Source organism: Lagopus muta, chromosome 2, assembly GCF_023343835.1.
Source record: "Lagopus muta isolate bLagMut1 chromosome 2, bLagMut1 primary, whole genome shotgun sequence".
In the NCBI taxonomy this organism is placed as follows: domain Eukaryota; kingdom Metazoa; phylum Chordata; class Aves; order Galliformes; family Phasianidae; genus Lagopus; species Lagopus muta.
The window spans coordinates 60217547-60236428 of NC_064434.1; the positions used below are offsets into that span (position 1 = coordinate 60217547).

General features: G+C 35.4%; 1 protein-coding gene across 8 annotated transcripts in view; it reads right to left on the bottom strand.

Moving 5' to 3' along the window:
* SCAF8 (SR-related CTD associated factor 8) overlaps positions 1–18882 on the bottom strand; it is a 155159-nt gene that overhangs the window by 105459 nt on the left and 30818 nt on the right. For 7 of the 8 annotated variants that reach the window (XM_048937668.1, XM_048937664.1, XM_048937667.1 and 4 more), the window contains exons 2-12: positions 17197–17280; positions 15322–15366; positions 14375–14536; positions 13769–13925; positions 11866–11996; positions 9008–9184; positions 4236–4315; positions 3727–3844; positions 1721–1852; positions 1463–1575; positions 797–990 (exon numbers count right to left, since the gene is read on the bottom strand). In XM_048937668.1, the coding sequence (XP_048793625.1) occupies positions 797–990; positions 1463–1575; positions 1721–1852; positions 3727–3844; positions 4236–4315; positions 9008–9184; positions 11866–11996; positions 13769–13925; positions 14375–14536; positions 15322–15366; positions 17197–17280 (1393 nt within the window). The remainder of the gene's footprint in view (positions 1–796; positions 991–1462; positions 1576–1720; positions 1853–3726; positions 3845–4235; positions 4316–9007; positions 9185–11865; positions 11997–13768; positions 13926–14374; positions 14537–15321; positions 15367–17196; positions 17281–18882) is intronic. The other variant, XM_048937669.1, reaches the window with a different exon arrangement.

Genomic DNA, 18882 nt, shown 5'->3' on the forward strand with positions numbered 1-18882 from the left:
CTCTGCTAGTAGAAGTCTACACCATAAAAACTATTTGCTATTTATCATGTGAAAAGCCAGAGAATAAAAACCAGACATCTAAACTCTAGTTCTGAGTTTACAGCATCTTGGAAAGATGTTAAATACTCATGTATAGAGAACAGAACACTCTTAGAAAAATGAATTCTGAATTACTTAACTTGTCAGATACCTGACAGAATTCAGGACACCAAATAAACACAGAAGCTACATCTGAAACTATGTTATCTAACCAAAGTTAAATTTGGGAGTGCAAGTTTGTTACAAAAATAAATTAAGTGCAATGCGTGCATCCCAAGAATCCAGGATCCTGAAAACACCATGCTGATACAGTAACAAAATTAATTCCATTTAAAGCACTCAGCGAACTGACCAAAGTGCACACCTCTGAACAGTGTCCACCACATACATAAATCCCTTACAAATCCCAGTAACAAATTTTAGACCAAGTGTTGTCCACTTTCAAATGCATTGTAAAAGACAGTATTAAAGAAAAAGCATCCGGTAACTTAGTGACACTTTTGCTACTTTTCTTTTTGGAGCTAAAACTGTCAATGTAATAGCACAAGTAAAATCATCAGCAGAACAGTATGATATTTGCTCCTCTCTAAGATGAGATCATGTACCTGCTTAAGTTGTAAGAAACACCAGAACTTAAACTTACAAAAAGAATTTGTCTACCAAAGTTTTGTAAAACTGGATATTTTTCTTTCAATGAAAAATAAGGCATTTTCCCTTTAGAACTATATTATTAGAACAGAAAACTGTTGCCACTTACCACTTAGTGTTTTTGACCGTATTGGAGGCAATCCCTTTTTCTGACGTTCTTTTTCCCTTTCCCTGGCCCTTCTTTCACTGGAGTAGGACCGAGATGACTTTCTCTTCCTTTCTCTTGATCTTGAGCGTGAACGCTTTCTGTGTTTGCGCTTACGAGAACCAGATCGTGATCTAGACCTTCTTTTCCTTGGTGACCTACAAAATACTTTACTTCAGTATGCTGAGTTTAAAAAAAAAAAAAGTAATACAGTTTTATTTTTAACTACAGTCTTCAAGCTTGTTACAAATACTTCCTTTATATTTACTCAAACTGCCATTAATGTGGGGAATAGAACATATACACAGGGCTTTAAATAATAAACGAAAACAAAACACGCCTCAAGATTTCCGTAACAGTACCTGTTTTTCTGGCAGAGAAAGCCTGTCAAACTCATTCGTGTTATTTTTGTTACCTGACCAGTCTTAAAAACTTTAAGGTAGTCCAAAGGTATGCAAAACAAGCTGCTGTACATTAAATCTCCATCTAGCTCACAAACACTAAATGAACAAATTACTCGTGACAACTTTGGAAAATACAAGATTGAGAACAGTAATCACAGACTGAAATCCTGTTTAAAAAAAAAAACCAAAAAACCTTCATTTTCTTAATACAAGTTCATTACTTCACCTTGAACGAGATCTTGAACGAGTTCTTGATCTTGAACGAACAGCAGATTTTTTTTCTTCTTGTTCAAAAATCTCTTCCTCAGCAACATCCTGTCCTTCATCTATGTCCATGTCCTGAGGTGAGACACAGTAGATATTCATAAAGATTTAATAAATACACTTACCATCTATCCAAGTATATGAAAAAATGCACGTATTTTACTTCTTTTGAAATCAATATGCTTTCAACTTTTGCAATTAAAATTTAAAATTCTTTTACCTGTTGTTGAATATCCATTGAATCATCTACATTTGTTTCTGCTTCTAAAAATTGCTGTTGACTGCTCCCTTGTGAAGGTGATGCAGAGTGTTCTGAACCAAAATTCCCTTCCTGATTTTCCTCAGGGCTTGCCTAAATTGCAAATAATTATAAATCGTAAGAAGCCTCATAATTCAAATTGTTTATTGTGTCAGAAATCAAGAATACACGAAACAATTGTTCAAATATTTCTCAAAAACAATCTACTTTTATTTTCTTCCTTTTCATTCATATGGAGTAATTATCTACTGAGAAATACAGAAGCATAGATTTAGAATAAATACTTATGAGACAGAAAATAAATGCAAGGAATACAGGAAATGAAAATATTCAGAAAAGTAATTGACAACTTTTATAACTTAGTTTTACAATTATTTAATGTTTTTGTCTTCTAATAATGTTATCTACTTCATTTTCCATGTATTTAATTATTTCTATATAATCTCTGTTTCTTGGTATCAGTTCCTACATTTCCTGTTGCTCCTATCTTCTCTCCTCCTCCCACTCTGCTCCTAATTAGGTGATTAATACTTTTGGTTTGTGTTTCATTTTTCTTCCTCTTTCCCTGAATCCTTCTCACTGATTCTTAAGAATGGAATTAAAGAAAATATTCCTTGTAACACACTGCAGTCAGTCCTGAGGAGATCCAGCAGAACCTTGTGTCTTTTAGCTGCGTTCAACATGAATGTTAAATTTATTTTATGTACCACATAATCAAGAAGCTGAGTGGACCTGAAGGGAAATAACTTCTGTAAAACCATTTGGAATAGAAGATGAAATAATAGGGGATGAGTCATATCAACTCAATACCCATACACGTAACGTAACTTAATTTCATAAATGAAATCTAATTTAGTGTCCAATTCTGCTTTTTTTTTGTTTAATAGTTTGTTCTACAATAAGGTAGGCCTTATTAGCTTATTATTTCAAATTACATACTATTAGCTATTTTTAGATAAGTCATATCAAAAGCTCCTGAAACAGACTCACCTTCCAGAGTTATATTTCTGTACAATCTACACAGAGTTTAAGCCAGAAATTGCTAGATTACACATCTACATAAAAAAATTTAATCTGTATCTATGTTGTACAAACTTCCTGTTAGTATAGTTAAATAAAACAAAGATTTTAGTTTCTATAGAATTAAAAACTCCAAGTCACAAATTCAAAATTCCTGTTGACATGCCTGATTGAAAGCTGAGGATTGCACCTTTGCACTCATTAAAATAAAATTCTCAACAGACTGTTAAGCTTCTTGTAATTTTCATTCAATACAGAGATTTCCATTTTACTGATAAACTGATCCAAATACCCTATAGCATATCCACTTTATATCTGGCCAGTAAAGAGACAGAATAAACTTTTTATTTTCTAACCAAATCAGAAACTGACATCAGAACGAGAGCATAACAACACAGCATAACCTCAGAAGAACAAGCCAATTTACTTTGTTGTAGAGAAGACTCAATTTACACAGTTAAGAAGCAACCTTGCAGTGTCTCAAGCATCTGTTCTTAACTAAGAACTTCACAGGAAACACTGGACGTTATTCTTCAGTTCAGATTCTATAGTAGAATAATACGTTTACTGTCAAGATTTAAAGCTTGGAAGGGGAAAATTTAAGTTACAGTGCAATCTACTATTCTGTCCTTTTGTAGTTCTGTAGCAGCAGATCGTGCACTGCTCTCTCTGCACAGACAGTAGCATATTGACTTCAGGGCTCATTTCCTCCTTCACAACAGCAGAAAAAGAAAAAAAAAAAAACTTTATTTTTCCAGTAAAACAAGCTGAACAGTCAAAGAACAGTCAGTCTGTAACTCAGCTGAGGGGTACTCCTTCCTAAAAGAAGCAAAATGTATATCCAACATTCGATTCTATTTATTTTTCTGCTTGATGCACTTTCTACTGCTTATTTTATTTACTCTGCAAGTTTCTACTAAATGACAACCACAAGATGGAGTTCTTACCTTTTGAGGCTGCTGTTGCTCCAGAAGTTGTTGTCTGAGATGTTCTAAATTTTGTTGCTGCAATTGTTCAGCTAGTTGGTGAAAAAGTGAGTTGTTCACAGATTCTGGTACTAATGGCCTAAAAAGAAAGAATTTTTTAAATAAGCATATTTTCTCCAAGTGGTTGATAAAGAGACTTTCACTCTTGAGTTTAAAGTTTAATTAGAGATATAGAATAATAACAATGCAGACAATGTAACATCATTTGTTATCATCATTACTGCACCACTGACATTTATATAACTAACAAAGCAAAGAATGTGTTAACTTCAAGATAAAGTCAGAAAAACTGGCACACATAAAATGTTTAAAAATGTATACACTTCACTTAGTAAAACGTCTTTTTTCTTTACGTTGTTTTGGTTTACTTATGCTCTCAAACGAACATCTTCCTTTCTATTTAAACCTCAAGTTCAATTAGTGCCAGCCAAATTTTAGCATTTTCCTTTAGAAACACAGTTTGATCTTACAGTTGGGAAGTGGGAGGTTCCTTCTTAGACTCTTCATTTTGTTCAGATTCTTCCCCAAAGTCAAACCTGTCCATCAGCTTCTAGGAGAAAGCAAAGTAAGCCTTACTGGGTGAGTACTCATAAAATATATGTTTTATGTATATTTAGTTTTCAAAAGAAAAATGTTTTTATTTCTGAATTAAAAAAAATTAGTTTGGCAATCACTTGAAAATTGAATGCCATACTAGTATCACTACCAAACTTCTCAATGCATCAAACCCCAAGTCTCAGCTGTGGCTTTCTTAAGCTCTGCCTGCTGTTGCAAGCAGAACTACACGTGCTTTCCATGGTAAATAACAGCTTATTTGGAAAAAGGCTTACAAAGAGATTAATTTTATGTGATGGTACCTTTATTCAATCCTTTGGCAATCAATGAACTACTGTGCTCATATCATGAGAAGATCTACAGCTTGATTACCTCACAGAAAATCACAGTGTTAGGGTTAGGGTTCAGTAGCATTTTGTTTTCTTAAGACAAGACTAAAGAAGGAGTATGAAAAATTGCAACAAATGTTACTTCTTACTCAGACTGAGTTTTTTCTTTAACTATGCATCAAGAGAGCAGTGCTATCGAATTCATGTCCATACAACCTTTCACCTTGGAAGTCTTCCAAAAAGCAGTTACTACTGTACTTCAAGATATCCTAACTTCTTCTCAAATATTGTTCTCTCGGAAGAAAAGACTAGAGTATGGAACACAGGCGAGGCATTTCGAAATAACAAGGTAAAAAAAGTCTGAACCACTGTCATGATTTAGTAGCCCTTCTGTTTCACAATGCTTTATTTCTTTCCAGTTACTGGAATCCATGAAGAATAAAGCAAAAGTTGATTAACAGACTCCGACCAACCAAGAATTTTTAGAACTATTTTCCCAGTGAAATAATCTAGTACAAATGAAAGTGGGATTGTCTCTAAGAGAAAACAGGTGAGGGCATTGTCCAAACACCACTTGAACATTGACAGGAGGGGAGCACCAGTCATCTCCCTAGGAAGGTGGTTCCAGTGTTTGACTGCTCTTGCAATTAAGAAATTGAGAGAGCTTATGGGTGAGATGTGAAAATCCTGAGTAACGTGGACCATACGTATTCCACCCATTTAAAGAAAGCTTGTTGTTTTATCTTTAAATTGCTTTACTTTGTTAGGATATATTCACTGAAAACATGCAAAATACTGCATCTCTGAACAAAATATGCATTTTTAGAAAGCACCCAATCTCCTCTTTAAAATATAATTAATTATCATATATCTTCCACCACTACAAAGTGGAAAGGAAAATAAAAAAGCAAGTACAATTTAAATAGGAATAATCACAGACAATGAATTCAACAACTGATATACAAAAAAATTTTATACTGTCATAAGCCAAAATCAAAGAAATTCCAGCCAATAGAGGCAAACGTGTAGCATGACTTCTAATTAAATTTGCCTTTAGTAAATATAAAATAGTAGATATTAAAGGGAAATTTTTGAATTTAAATATTTTTAAGTTGGAGAATTGTCTTTCCAAAGCTAATAAACATTTAAGTATACTAAATATTAGGATACCTAGCATCAATCCACTACACATAAACATGTATAAAACCAGAACTTCTATGAATGCCACACCTATTAATCTAATTACTTAAGAATACATTCAGAAAAAGCAATGGGAATTGTAAAAGATATGAAAAAAAGCTTTTTATTGCAAGGGAAATAAAATTCTTCTGAAGCAGCAGACAGGGAGGATCACCTCCCTCGATCTGATGGTCACACCCTTTTCAATGCACTCTGGGATACCACTGGCCTTCTTGGCCACAAGGGCACACCGATGGCTCATGGCCAACCTGTTGTCCACCAGGATACTCAGGTTCCTTTCTGCAGAGCTCCTCTCCAGCAGATCAGTCCCAACCTGTACTGATGCATGTGTTTACTCCTCCCCTGGTGCAAGACTCTATACTTGCCCTTCTTGAACCTCATCAGGTTCCTCTCTGTCCAACTCTCCAGTCTGTCCAGGTCTTGTTGAATGGCCACACAGCCTCCTATTACATCAGCCACTCCTCACAGCTTTGTGTCATCAGCAAACTTGCTGAGGGTGGACTCTATCCCGCCATCCAGGTCACTGATGAAGATATTGAACATGATCAGATCCAATACTGATCCCTGGGGAACACTGCTAGTTGCAGACCTCCAACTAGACTGCACCAATGATCGCAATCCTCTGAAATCTGCCAGTCAGCCAGTTCTCTTCTTGCTCAGTTTCCTGTAGTGTTGATGGGCTGGTGTTTGTTCTCCCCTGAAGCTTTGTTCCAGACTGACTCAGCCTGACTCAGAACTAACCTCAGAGGTTATGGCAGAGCACTTGCCCAATGTGGTGGTCCCCCTCTAAATTCAGCTTGCTAGTGTCTTTCTTGTGCAGGTGGGGGGCCAAAACTGGATGCGACACTCCAGATGTATGTCTAGTGACTGCTGAATAAAGGTGAGTTGACCATTGCCATTAATCCTTTATTCATATACCTCAGGTTCATTACAAGAGGTGCTATGTAGGACAAGATCCCTGAGAGTAAATTTCTGCAGGCTTATAGCTAACAAGACACTTGCTACTGACCCACAGGTAAAGTATAGCCAATTAGTTGCTACTTGAACCCAATTATGCAAATAATTGTTTTACCTATCTGGATGTCCACCTGAAGAGATTATAATGTATTCAGTTGGACACAAAACATTGTGCAAGAGGATATCAAATTCTGTGTTAAAGTCAGAGTAATTGTATTCACTATTCTCCTCTCATCCTCAAAAGCAGTCTATCCATCACCAGAGGAAACCAGGTCAGTCAGGTGTGATCAGCCCTTGGTAAATCCATGCTGGCTGTTTCCAATCAATTTGTCTTTTGCACACCCAAAACTGTCTTCCAGAAGTACTAGCTCCACAGAGCTAAGCGAGGCTAACCGGTTTGTAGTTTTCTTGGGTGATCTTCTAGCCTGCTTCGAAGGATGCAACTACTTTTCCAGTTGTTAGGGACCTCCTCTAATCTCTATTTTTTCTTTTTTTTTTTTTTTTTTTAAATACCTACTGGAAGGTACAACTCTTGCTGAGCACTGAAGAGAAATTCTGATTATGTTATATAAAGTAGCTTTCAACTATTCTGAAAACCAAAAAGGTGCACCACTTCTTCAGTTCATTCTTTCCAAATGTAGGAGGATGCCCAGTAGGCAAACAAGAGACAATTGGTCACAAACCAGATTACAGAAGGTTCTGTCTAAACATCAGGAAGCAGCTCTATACAGTGTAGGCAACAGAGCAACTGGTACAGGTTGCCCCAAGAGGCTGTGCAGTTGCCTCTTTGGAGATCTTAAAAAAAATCTATCTGGATGCGGTCCTGGACACTGTGATCCCCTGCTTGAGAAGGACTAAAAGACCTCCAGAAATCCCTTTGGACCTTAACCGTTGTCTAATTCTGTGATGCTAAGTAGGAGTGATCAACTTTGACCATCTGCTGCCTGATACACATCAGATTTCTTAAAGTCCTTTTGTCTTTGTAAGACAAATCTGAGACAATAGATTTTTCTGTCTCCTTGCTCTAGATAACTTACTATACATTTTGTACCTCCCATGACATATTTTAATTGATCAACTTATTTACCTTCTTTCTGGTCTCTTTATGAAGGATTCTGTTAAAGTAGGTTTTTTGAGAAGTCAATGTATGTATATTAACTGGTTCTTATTCATTTTCTTTTGATACAGAATTATCAACACACAATTTTCACTTACTGAAGTTGATTTGTAATTCCCGTTGTTATATTTGTTAATAACTTGCTTTCTTACAAAGACTAGAGCCCCAGAGATTAAGCAACTATATGACTTATACTCCAAAGCTGTAAACAATCTAGCATTGCTGTTCATTGTACAAGTGTCAAAACAAACAAAAAAAATATCAGAAAGGTATCTCTAATAATATTTTCACCTAGTATTTTTTTTTAATTTGTGAGAAGTTTTTGGTTTTGTTTTTTTAAATTCTACTGACATACTACTATGATGCAATGTTAACTACTACTACTACCTATAGCAATTGCCAGCATGGTTATTGATCCCTGGCATTCAACCCTATTCATTTTTTATCTTTTTTTTTTTTAAATCTAAGTATATTTAAGAGACACATAAACAGCAGCACACACAACTTTTTTCACTTCAAGGTTTTGTTTGTTTCTACATTTTGATATCCTTTAAAAAATGTCCCATGACTAGCTTTAACTAAAATTATTATTCCTTAACTCATCTCACTTTGTGGGTGAGAAGGTTTTTTGGCCTTCATAATGTAAGAAAATAACAAATACAATCTCCTTTTACTCTTCTTGGAAAACTAGGTATATAAATTTTTATGTTTCTCTTTCACTGCTCTGTAGGAAATCATTTCATGCATTAGATAATAAATTCAGGTAGGGAAGAACACAAAACATGGTCAAATTCTCCTCACCACTGTGCTTCAAAGAGTTAAGAAAAACACAGAACAATGTCTTAACTTCTTAAATTCAAATTCATGTTCAGATAAATGCCATTTAGCTTTAAACTCAACTCATTCAAGCTATGTATTTGAATTTATACTACTCTCCCCAGACATTTTTTTAATTTTCAAGATAGAGCACTATCACATATTTATGTATTTTTAATACCTCTACAGCCATACAGTGAAATCCAACAGATGACTTTCTTACTTAGATGCATTTTAACAATAAAAATTTCCATTACTCTACTTCTACCTTATTAAAAGAGACACTCTGTTCCAACGGATTAAGTGTATTGGCAGCAGCAGCTGCAGCTGTAAGCTGTGCAGTTAGGGCCTGTAACTGAACGACAAGACCAGCATCCAGGGCTTGAAGTAGTGAAGGCTGAGGTTTCTGCTGCTGTATCTGCAGCGTCTGTATCAACTGCTGAAGCTAAAAGAGAAAAGACAACTACATTAAACAAGATGTATTTTTTAAAAACAGCCTTTTACTCTTCCAACTAGGAAAAAACCTCATGAATGTAGTATTGTCTAACCTATGACTATTAATTTATTTTAATCCGTTTTCATTTATGGCAAATTATGTTCCCACTTACAGGCCAATTTGTTTTCAGTGGCTGATAAGACATGCAGATGCTTCTTCCTCCTAACTTGCTCTGAGAGGTTGCATGATGACCAGTCACCACTCAGGATTTCCTGTTTTCTACGTTTCCCTCTCTTCTGCTTCTCCAGTTTGATTCCTTCTGACCTGAAAAAAATCTGTTAGCCCACTCCAGCTTCCTGAGGACCCATCTATATTAGGAAAATTTGTATCCTGTAATACCACTTGTGTAGAGCAAATAACTGCACTGTTGCTAGATGCACTTTAAGCCTTCATTAAGAATTTCTGCTTGTATCTTTCTGTAAGTCATGAGGAAAATCTCATGCTGAAACTCAGGGCTGCACTTAAAGAATGCAACTGCCATGCTACGTGAACCAAAACATGAGAAGCAAATTAATCAAGAACTAGCAATAAAACTTAACTTTCTACATTGGCATTATGTATAGCTCTATCTTTAGATAAAATGCTCCTATAGCAGTTAACGCACTGTGGAACCACAAGCTGCAGCTCCGGGACAACAACTGCCCAGTAATAACTCCAAACTCCTCCATCCAGTATGGCAAAGAACTGTACAACCAAGCGCTGAATCTGCTTTTCTCATTTAAAGACAAAAACAAAAAAAAACAAAAAAAAACCCATGGCTAAAAGTATATGTTATTTTTTGTTTGTTGGTTTTTAAAGAACCACATTCTGCAATCCAGAAGAGAACTGGATTATACTGGAAACAATACTACAGATCATCAGAGGAGGAATACTTGGAACTGTAGTGAATGTTCCAGAGCGGACCCAAAGATTTTATCAGAGTTTATTAGGATACCCTATGAGTTGTCTCCTTCAAATCTAGAGAAGGAAAACAAAGTAAAATAACGTATCTCCCATAAAGGTTTTTTAGAACTAACAAACCAAAAAGAATATCCAATTGTCTGCAGTGTGTCATGTTTTCCCTGTCCCAACTTACTACAATTTTTTTTTTTTTTAAAGCAGTTGTTCCGTTAAGGAAATAAAAGGCTAACTTTATCATGTGCAGATCTGTTCATCTGTTGAACAGAGACACACCCATTAAACTGTACAAATATATCTTAATGAAAAAAGAAAAGGTACAGTCTTTAAGGAAAGAAGACCTCCTGAAGTACCTCAAAACTAGAAAAACAGTCTTTTGACCTTCCATACGGTAGACCCTTACAGACTAATCTTTGGTTATCCCTGGAAAAGGGTTGAGCAAATCCAGGTAGTTCAAACTCTGCTGACATAAATGCCCAATTATCTTTAAGCTCTTGTTCCACCTGCTCATAAGGTTCAACACTAAGATATTAAGACTTCAATTGCTCTCTTTTTAGTAGGGTTGACAAGAAACTCTGTAAGTTCATTTTACCATATTCACCATAATGCATCAGAAATGCTCGATCTTTTTTCAAGATTGTTTTGAGGCTACCTTCTAATAACATGAAATAACTTCCTGTTCCTTAAGTAGAGAATCCTCCGGAAATGCTTCAGTTACTGTTTTACTTTACTAAGAGTTTCACTAACTACAGCAATAGACAAAGCTGAAAAGCTTCCCACCTCCTTCTTGGTTGTTCCACAAAAGATGAGCAAATACAGCACATCCGCCCTGTACACTGCTCTGAGTAGGAAGGAATCAAACTGAAGAAGCAAAGATGGAAGCTCTTGAGTGGGAAAATCCTGAGTGGTCACCATTCTAGCTGCATATTCTTGCCGTTCACACCTTTGTTACTCTGTTCTCTCCTATAGTTAGACTCTTATTTTACCTACATGTGTTCTCGCCCACAAAACACTCTCTTGGAATGAAATCAAGGATTTTGGAGCTTTGGGGGATGAGTGGAGTGACTCAGAGAACATGAAGAAGAGATGGACAGAGGATGGAAACATTTTTACAGAAAGCTGCCTGCCTGCACTCAGCTTCGGGCTACAAGGGCAAGCAGTTCATCACATGTTGTGCTTCAAGCCACATCAATGAGTTGAGCAGTTAGAAACTGAACACAAACCCAGTCACTTCTCAACAAAGATTTTTTTGAATGCTGCAAAAATAAAAACGTATTTAGCTGTCTGAAATATAAAGAATGCACTTTCAGAATGAGAACATTTCCACCATATAATTCTGTGCAATGTTTAGCATCTTCAGAGCATCCAGCAGAGAAATATGCTTAAACTGGCATTCTATTTCATACCTGCATCCATGAAAACTTAATGCTGCTTTGGATTTAGTCATTTGCAATACTAAATATAAAAGAAATTATACGTATTATAGGCCACCTTATCTGAAATCACATTCTGGGATATTTTTAAGGAACAAAGAATGCTGGTTATATAAGGTAACAGGAAATTTTGGTTTACCTGGAACTTACTTGTGATGAATAACCTCACTGGATAGTTAATATGAATACTGGACAAAAAATTGGACATGAGATTTCCATGAAAACTGCATTCCTTCAACAACACCTTAAAGACATAGAGTATCAAAGACTGTACAGTGTAAATGCCTACAGAATATTCACCTGTTGGCCTTGGGGACTCTGTAAAATCTGGGCAACAGCAGCAAGCGTATCTGTATTAGCAATCTGAGATACCCAAGGATCAGGTAAACTTTGCACCACATTGGCTGGAGTAACTGGAGTCACAGGTGTTCCTAAAAGAAAGAAAATCCAGCATGTCAAAATATCTTAACACACAGACTTAGAAATAGTGTTGGGGGAGAGGGGAAACTGTTGTAAAAGACATGATAAATCAAACATGAATATTCTTGTTTATTTTCTAGAGCAATGACTTCCGGACTGCAAGAAATCACATTATAAAGCAACTCTAACCTTCCTAGGACACTAAAACCAGTTACTGAGAACTAGGAAACAGTTCATTAACATGAGCAAAACTATTTTTCTGACACACATACAGAACACAAAGAAATAAAACAGATTCACATCAGCATTTTTCAAGTAGCAGCTTTGTTGTGTAAGTGTAGTTCACAGATCTTTCCATTATTGACCTAAGGGAACCACTAACAATAACACCGATAAATGTAAAATACAAGAAGGTCAAGCAACCCAATTCAGTTTCACACAGTAACCTAAACCACCCAGTGGAAGCAATATCTTTCAAATGGTAATAGTAATCCATTCAGAAATATCAATTAATAAAAAATTTAATGGGCTTACACTTTACACTCAGAAGGAACCTTGAGGTTTCTACTAAAATTCCAGCCTGCAGCAATTGGATTCTTTAAGATTGCCCATTTAATCGGTCTTTTTTTTGTTTTCCTCCTAATATTTCTTTGAGAGGAACTTTGTGATCATCTAATCATTGCTTTCCTTCTATAATCCAGAATCTCTCTTCATCCCTGTAAATACCCTTTGAGCTTTTAGCTCGAAAATAGAGATATGCTGATGAATATCAAGTGAAAACATGATATTTTCGTATCAACATAACGGATTATCAACAACATAATGGATGTTCACTTAAACAGGAAACTTGCATCAAAATTAAAAAAAAAAAGCGTTACAGCAAAGCTGTGATTTCAACATTTTAAAGTAATCAAACTAATGAAAATAAAAAACACTGAGGTAGAAGATGCATTATGTCACAGAATAGGAACTTCTGCATATTTGTAGACAACACTGAAAAATAAGATTATCTACCTTCTTGATTTTCTGCAAAGGATCAGCGAAAGGTGAGTAATAAAATCAGGTCCATATGTGCTAAAAATAATTTTATAAATAAAATTTCCTATACATCCCAATCTTCAAGGAAAAATTCTCCACAACATGAAAAATGTTGAAAAGCCAGCTCCCTAGCATCTATTCACGTAAGACGATAAGGCATATAAAAATGTTAGTGTTAGGTAACTTTAGCTGTACTCTATAAGCAGCTTTTTGCCCACTTGGCTCTTACTCCAAACAAGAGGGAGGAGGAGGTATGTTAGTAGATGCAGCTTGTTTTATCGATGCGGGGTTTTCTGTTCAAAATTACTGCCTGTTGACCAGCAAAAGTAAAAGATCCCCATCTGACATTATCTGATCAGCATGTTCAGTAATAAAAATAGCAAAAAGATACGGATGGGTTCTCTTTTCAACGGTCAAGTATCTTTCAAGTATCTTCTTCTTTGCCTTTAAGGTGTAAAAGTAGGTCTTCTTACTGCACTGTTACTCAATATGAAATTACTTAAGATACACAGTTGGAAAGTAAACATAATGAGCTTTGTTTTGGTTTTGCTATTTTCCTAATCTGAATGCTGGCTATAGTACATTCCTTTCTGGATTTCATTGGATTTACCAAAAGGGAACCAGTGAGGCGGGTTTTGGGGTTTTTTTTTTTTTTCTTCCAGCACTTTAACAGCCAAGGTACCAAAGCTGACAGAAGGGTTTCGATAGAATGTAATTTATTCAATTTTAATCTGGTTTTGTTTACCTGGTGTATTGTTGCTCATAGCAGCAGTAGTACTGGGCAAGACGGGGGTCACAACTGGTGGAGGAATTCCTGCTGCCATATCCAAAAGAGGCTGAATAATTTCACTCTTGAACACGTTATTTTTCTGCCATAAGTTTAGCACTCTGACAATTTTACTCTAAAATGATAAAAAAAAAATAAGAGAAGATCTGTGTCATGATTACATTTTTTGTTATCATGAATTACTGAAGTTTTAACCAGCAATTCCAACCTGTTTAGACTGAAGCGCCTTTGGATTTACAAAACTACAAACCCTAGGAATAGTTACATCAAAGATGTCTAACCCATGAACCTGGCCTGACATATACAGGCTGTACATAACACACACAGGATATACATCCTTCAGTAAAAAAATAATTTATAATTACTAACTAGCCTAATTATACGCATCTTTCCCCATCCGTGCGCACAGAAAACCAAAATTACAGAAAAACCTACAAATGTGTAAAGGAGAAGCCTTCAGTAAGGTCCACTCTAGTAAGCAAAATATGAGATCAACATCTTTATTCTTTAAAGGAAACACACTAAAACTGCTTTGATTAGAAGAAGTTATACTAAATGTTTTACCTTGTCATCCCCAGGACAACGATACAAGTTCTGAAAAGTGCTGATGATGTTATTGCTGAATCTTGGAGCAAATACATCCTTCTCTTGCCCAAACTGATGCCGGGACTGCCTCACAATCGAATCAATGACGTACAGACCAGGCACCTTGTATTCTGGTTTGCACTACAAATAACAGTAATTTATAACATTCATACATCAAAAATAACACAAATCATTACTGGCAGACTAAACAGAAACAGCTCCATCTAATTTTTCAAAATGTTCACTATTTATTAGATTTTAGAAAAGTGCAAAACTGTCTCAAACAGAAGCCGCTAGCCCTTAATGTTCAATTTGTCACAGTTACATATACTCCACAAATATGTATATAGCTTGAATTTCATTTGCTACCACTAACAAAATAAAAAACCTCTTTAGAGTCTAGCTAGTAAAAATCAGCACATGAACAACAAACCTTTTTTAAAGATGCATTATTCTAAAAGATGTAGAGCAACATAAAGCACAAACAAAAATGCCACATTTCACATTAGACAAGAGTAAAAGTTAAGTGATCATCTTTAATTTTAAAAACTGTGCCAAAAACCTGCTGGAAAAGCAAAAGCAACCGTCACTCATTAGATTACTTTCAATTACTTTGCTGGAAGATTCATAGGCTTCTTTTAACATTAAATGAACACACACAGAAGTAGTTCCAACACAGTATCTGCAGTCATTGAAGTCAAAATGTTACATAAATATAAAATGAGAACAATGTATTTGTTTTTCAGCAGATCAGTTATCATCTACTGATTACTAACAGAAGTTGAATGCAACTGAAAACTGAAATACATATTCTGGGGTAAAAACAGAAATTCATATGTATACCTAAGACCCAACTGTAGCGAATAATCTCTACAACACTGAAAGCTCCTCTGTGTGATAACATAAGGTATCTGTTACCGACTTACCTTTTGAATGAATTTCTCAACACTCTGCACAACATGCTTGTAGAACTAGAAAACAAAGACAGTATTTCAATAGCGGAGAAAATTCTGTGATGCATATACTTGCTCAAGTCATGCAGCATTGACAATAAAACAACAATCAGAAACTTCAGTTGATCAACCAGCAATACAACATCCATAGCTAAATACGCTATCTTCCTCAGAAGATTTAACAGCATCAGGAAAAGCTAATTGCACTTATCTTTTTTAGAATAGTGTTTGTATCTACTAAGCAAAGGTGACTGCTCCTTGAGAATTATACTGTTATTTCAATACACTTAACTGCAGATTTTAGCACATTACTAAGAATAGCATTTCTCTCTATTTTATTTTCCAAATGTTAACTTTGATAATCTAAATACACAATATACAAATAGGAAAATCTTTAAAACATTTACTGAGTACTTATTCTTTAGTCCTGTTGTTTTCTTTTGTGAGTTTTTTTTTCTGTTATTGGTTGTTGTTGTTTTTTTGTGTTTTTTTTTTTAATTTCACATATAATTGCAATAGCTCCACATCATCTTAATAAATGCTCTACAAAATTAAACCTTATTACTGAAATGATAAGCATAAAACAGGATCGATACTTCCCAGTATCCCCTAAGATGCACTGAAACCCCCATCTCAAAGGGAGTCTGGAAATGCAGTAGTTACTTTATATCCTCTTTTGCCTTGACTGTAGCAAGCTGTGGTAACAGAAAAGTAACATTTTCTAGCATTTCTAGAATATGATACACTCTGCATATGCTCTAAGTTCTAAGAACAACAGAAGTGTCAATTTCTATGTGATAATACACACCAAAGAATCACAGAACAGCCAGGGTTGGAAGGGATCTCAAGAATCATGAATCTCCAACCCCCCTACCACATGCAGGGCCACAAACCTGCCCATTTAATACTAGACCAAATACTAGATATCGCTCCCACTCACTAAACTTACATTCATTTCTTGGTACACCACTATTGTATTAAATATCCCAAGGCTGTAAGTTCAGGTACCAAACTGGTAGCTACAAGATAACATTGGAAAAACTGGAAAGACTGGAAAATACAACTTTTAAAACTTTAGCAGGTTTATGTCTTTGAGGCCCAGTTTATTAAAGGGTGAAAATACATAATGAAAATCTTGAAAGAGATATAGCATCGTCCATTTCAAGGTTTCCAAGATTCTGGTATCATTTAGCAGAGTTGTTAGAGTAGTACGGTTAGGTTGCAGTTGGACTTGATAATCTTTAAGTTCTTTTCCAACCTGACCAATTCTATGATTCTATGATTTATTATTAGTTTGGGTAAAGTTCAGTACGGATTTCTAGCATTCTCATAACACTGCAACACATGCACTCTGATTTATGTAGACTTCTCTTATTTAATAAACATAATAAACTCCATTCCTCTACCATCAATTTGCTCTGAGTTATGCAGAACTCCAATGCAGACGTCACCAGATGAAAATGTATCTACCTTCCCTGCAGAAGCATGCAGACATAAAGACCATGTCATGCCTTTCTTGCTTTTATTCTATGCTTTTTATTCAACTCTCCAGCTCTCACCAAGCGTTCGTTTCAATGCTTAGTACTGTGCACTCTTCCCTCCATTATTTTTCAGTGCTGTTTTCTGTTGCTTTGCTGCTACTTGGCAATTATGTGGTTCTACTTTGTGGCAAGATTAGTCTTTAGTTAGGGTCCTGGGGACCCTTATGATCACACTTGATCATAATTTGGCAACTGTGCACATGATAAAGGGGAAAAACTTGCAGCAGCATGTTCTGTAAGCTATTCAGGTATTTTGTGAGAGGTAAGAAATGGAAAGGAAATTAGAAGTAGCAAGTCAGTTCCTTACCTTTATAGCCTTGATTGCTGCCTTGGTGATCTGTGTCATTTTAGCTTTAGAAATGGGTGGCTTATAATCATTCAGCGAGTACAACTGCAGAAAAAAAAAAAAAAACAACAATGAAGTGATCAGAAATACATTCTGCAGTTCTAAAAAGTATAAAAACACAGTATCTTTTCATAAAGAAATACCACTTTTGATATTCATCTAATTTTACATATGTATCAGATCAGAAAATAAATCCTCATTTAAGAAATAGAAAGGCCCAATGAAATACAATCTAACAACCAAAAAGCTTAAAAGACAGCAGGTTCTTCCTTGCAATGGCCAATGCACACCTAGTTATTAGCACTAAATACAGCAGACAACCATAGGTGAAGTTACAAAGGAAATATGCAATATACAAATGTGACAGCTCTCATTATGTTTTCTTTTTTAGGGCAAAAAAGTAATAGTGCACTTGATGACCCTCAAGAAAATGTACAGACACTTAACCAAATACTTATTACATGCATCATCGCTTGCCTACTGAACCTTATTTTATTTTCCATAAAACAAAAATTTTCAGCCCAGTGAGAATGAGCATGTAGCCATTTTGCCACTCACCACAGCAGATTTATACACTTCATTCAGCGTTTTAACTCAAATAAATAAATACGCTAATTATTAAAAACATTTAAGCAAATTCCATCTGAGTTCTCAGTTCTTTCTGAAGCTTTGTAACTTCATATCTAAGCACCAAAAGAGACAAGGTACACAAGCTGTTTCACAACATTTTTTTTTTCCCAAAGATGCAGTAATAGCCTTATTCTTACTGACCCGAGATGCGAACTGACAATACACTACCCAGTATTTGCTGCTTTCCTACACCAGAAGACTAGATACAAAAGGCCAAACCAGTCTTTCAGAACGTTCTCGACTTAGCTTACACTGTATTTTTGTTGGAAGCACATTAACTTGAAAATGTAGCCCTGACAATGAGAATGGCCATCCACAGAAAATTTGTATTTCCTTCTTAAAGACGAGAAAAATTGGAGTTAATCCCATAAGATTGCTAACATCTAAAATAAAGTCAAAAGGCCACTCACTTCTCCTACTACACATTCCAAGTGTTGCAAAATATTTAATTCTTCAGCTTCCTACAATTCATTAAATCTTAGGCAAACAGTTAGCTAAGAAAACCTAATACAGAATGGCTTACATTTAGCAAAGTAACATGAAAGAGCAAACAGGATCACACAGTGGAAAGGATCAGACAATCGTAAATATAAGTCACGCTCTCTGAGCTGCTTATAATAATTCACTGCTTTGAAATTAACAAGTTCCCAAGAGAACTTCTATTCTTACCTATTAAAAAATAGTTTTAACTAAAACTTGCGTACTTGTCAAAAGGTGAACTGGAAAAGAGATTGCTTTGCCCACACCTAAATATCAGTCTTTTCAGCCTGTAGGAATTTTAATTAAAACTGTGAAATTAAAATCAGTTCACACTTAGACATCCACTTCTAAAACAAACATTACTACCTCTTGCTGTGTTCTCAATTACTTCTGTCCTTCTTACAAAAAGAAAAAAGAAAAAAAAGACAAAAAAAAGCAATAACCTTCCAAAACTCAAATATATGAATGCTCTTAATCAGCACTGAGGAAAAGGAGAAAACAGGAAGGGAATCCAAAATCTCCACAATCAGTTTCTTC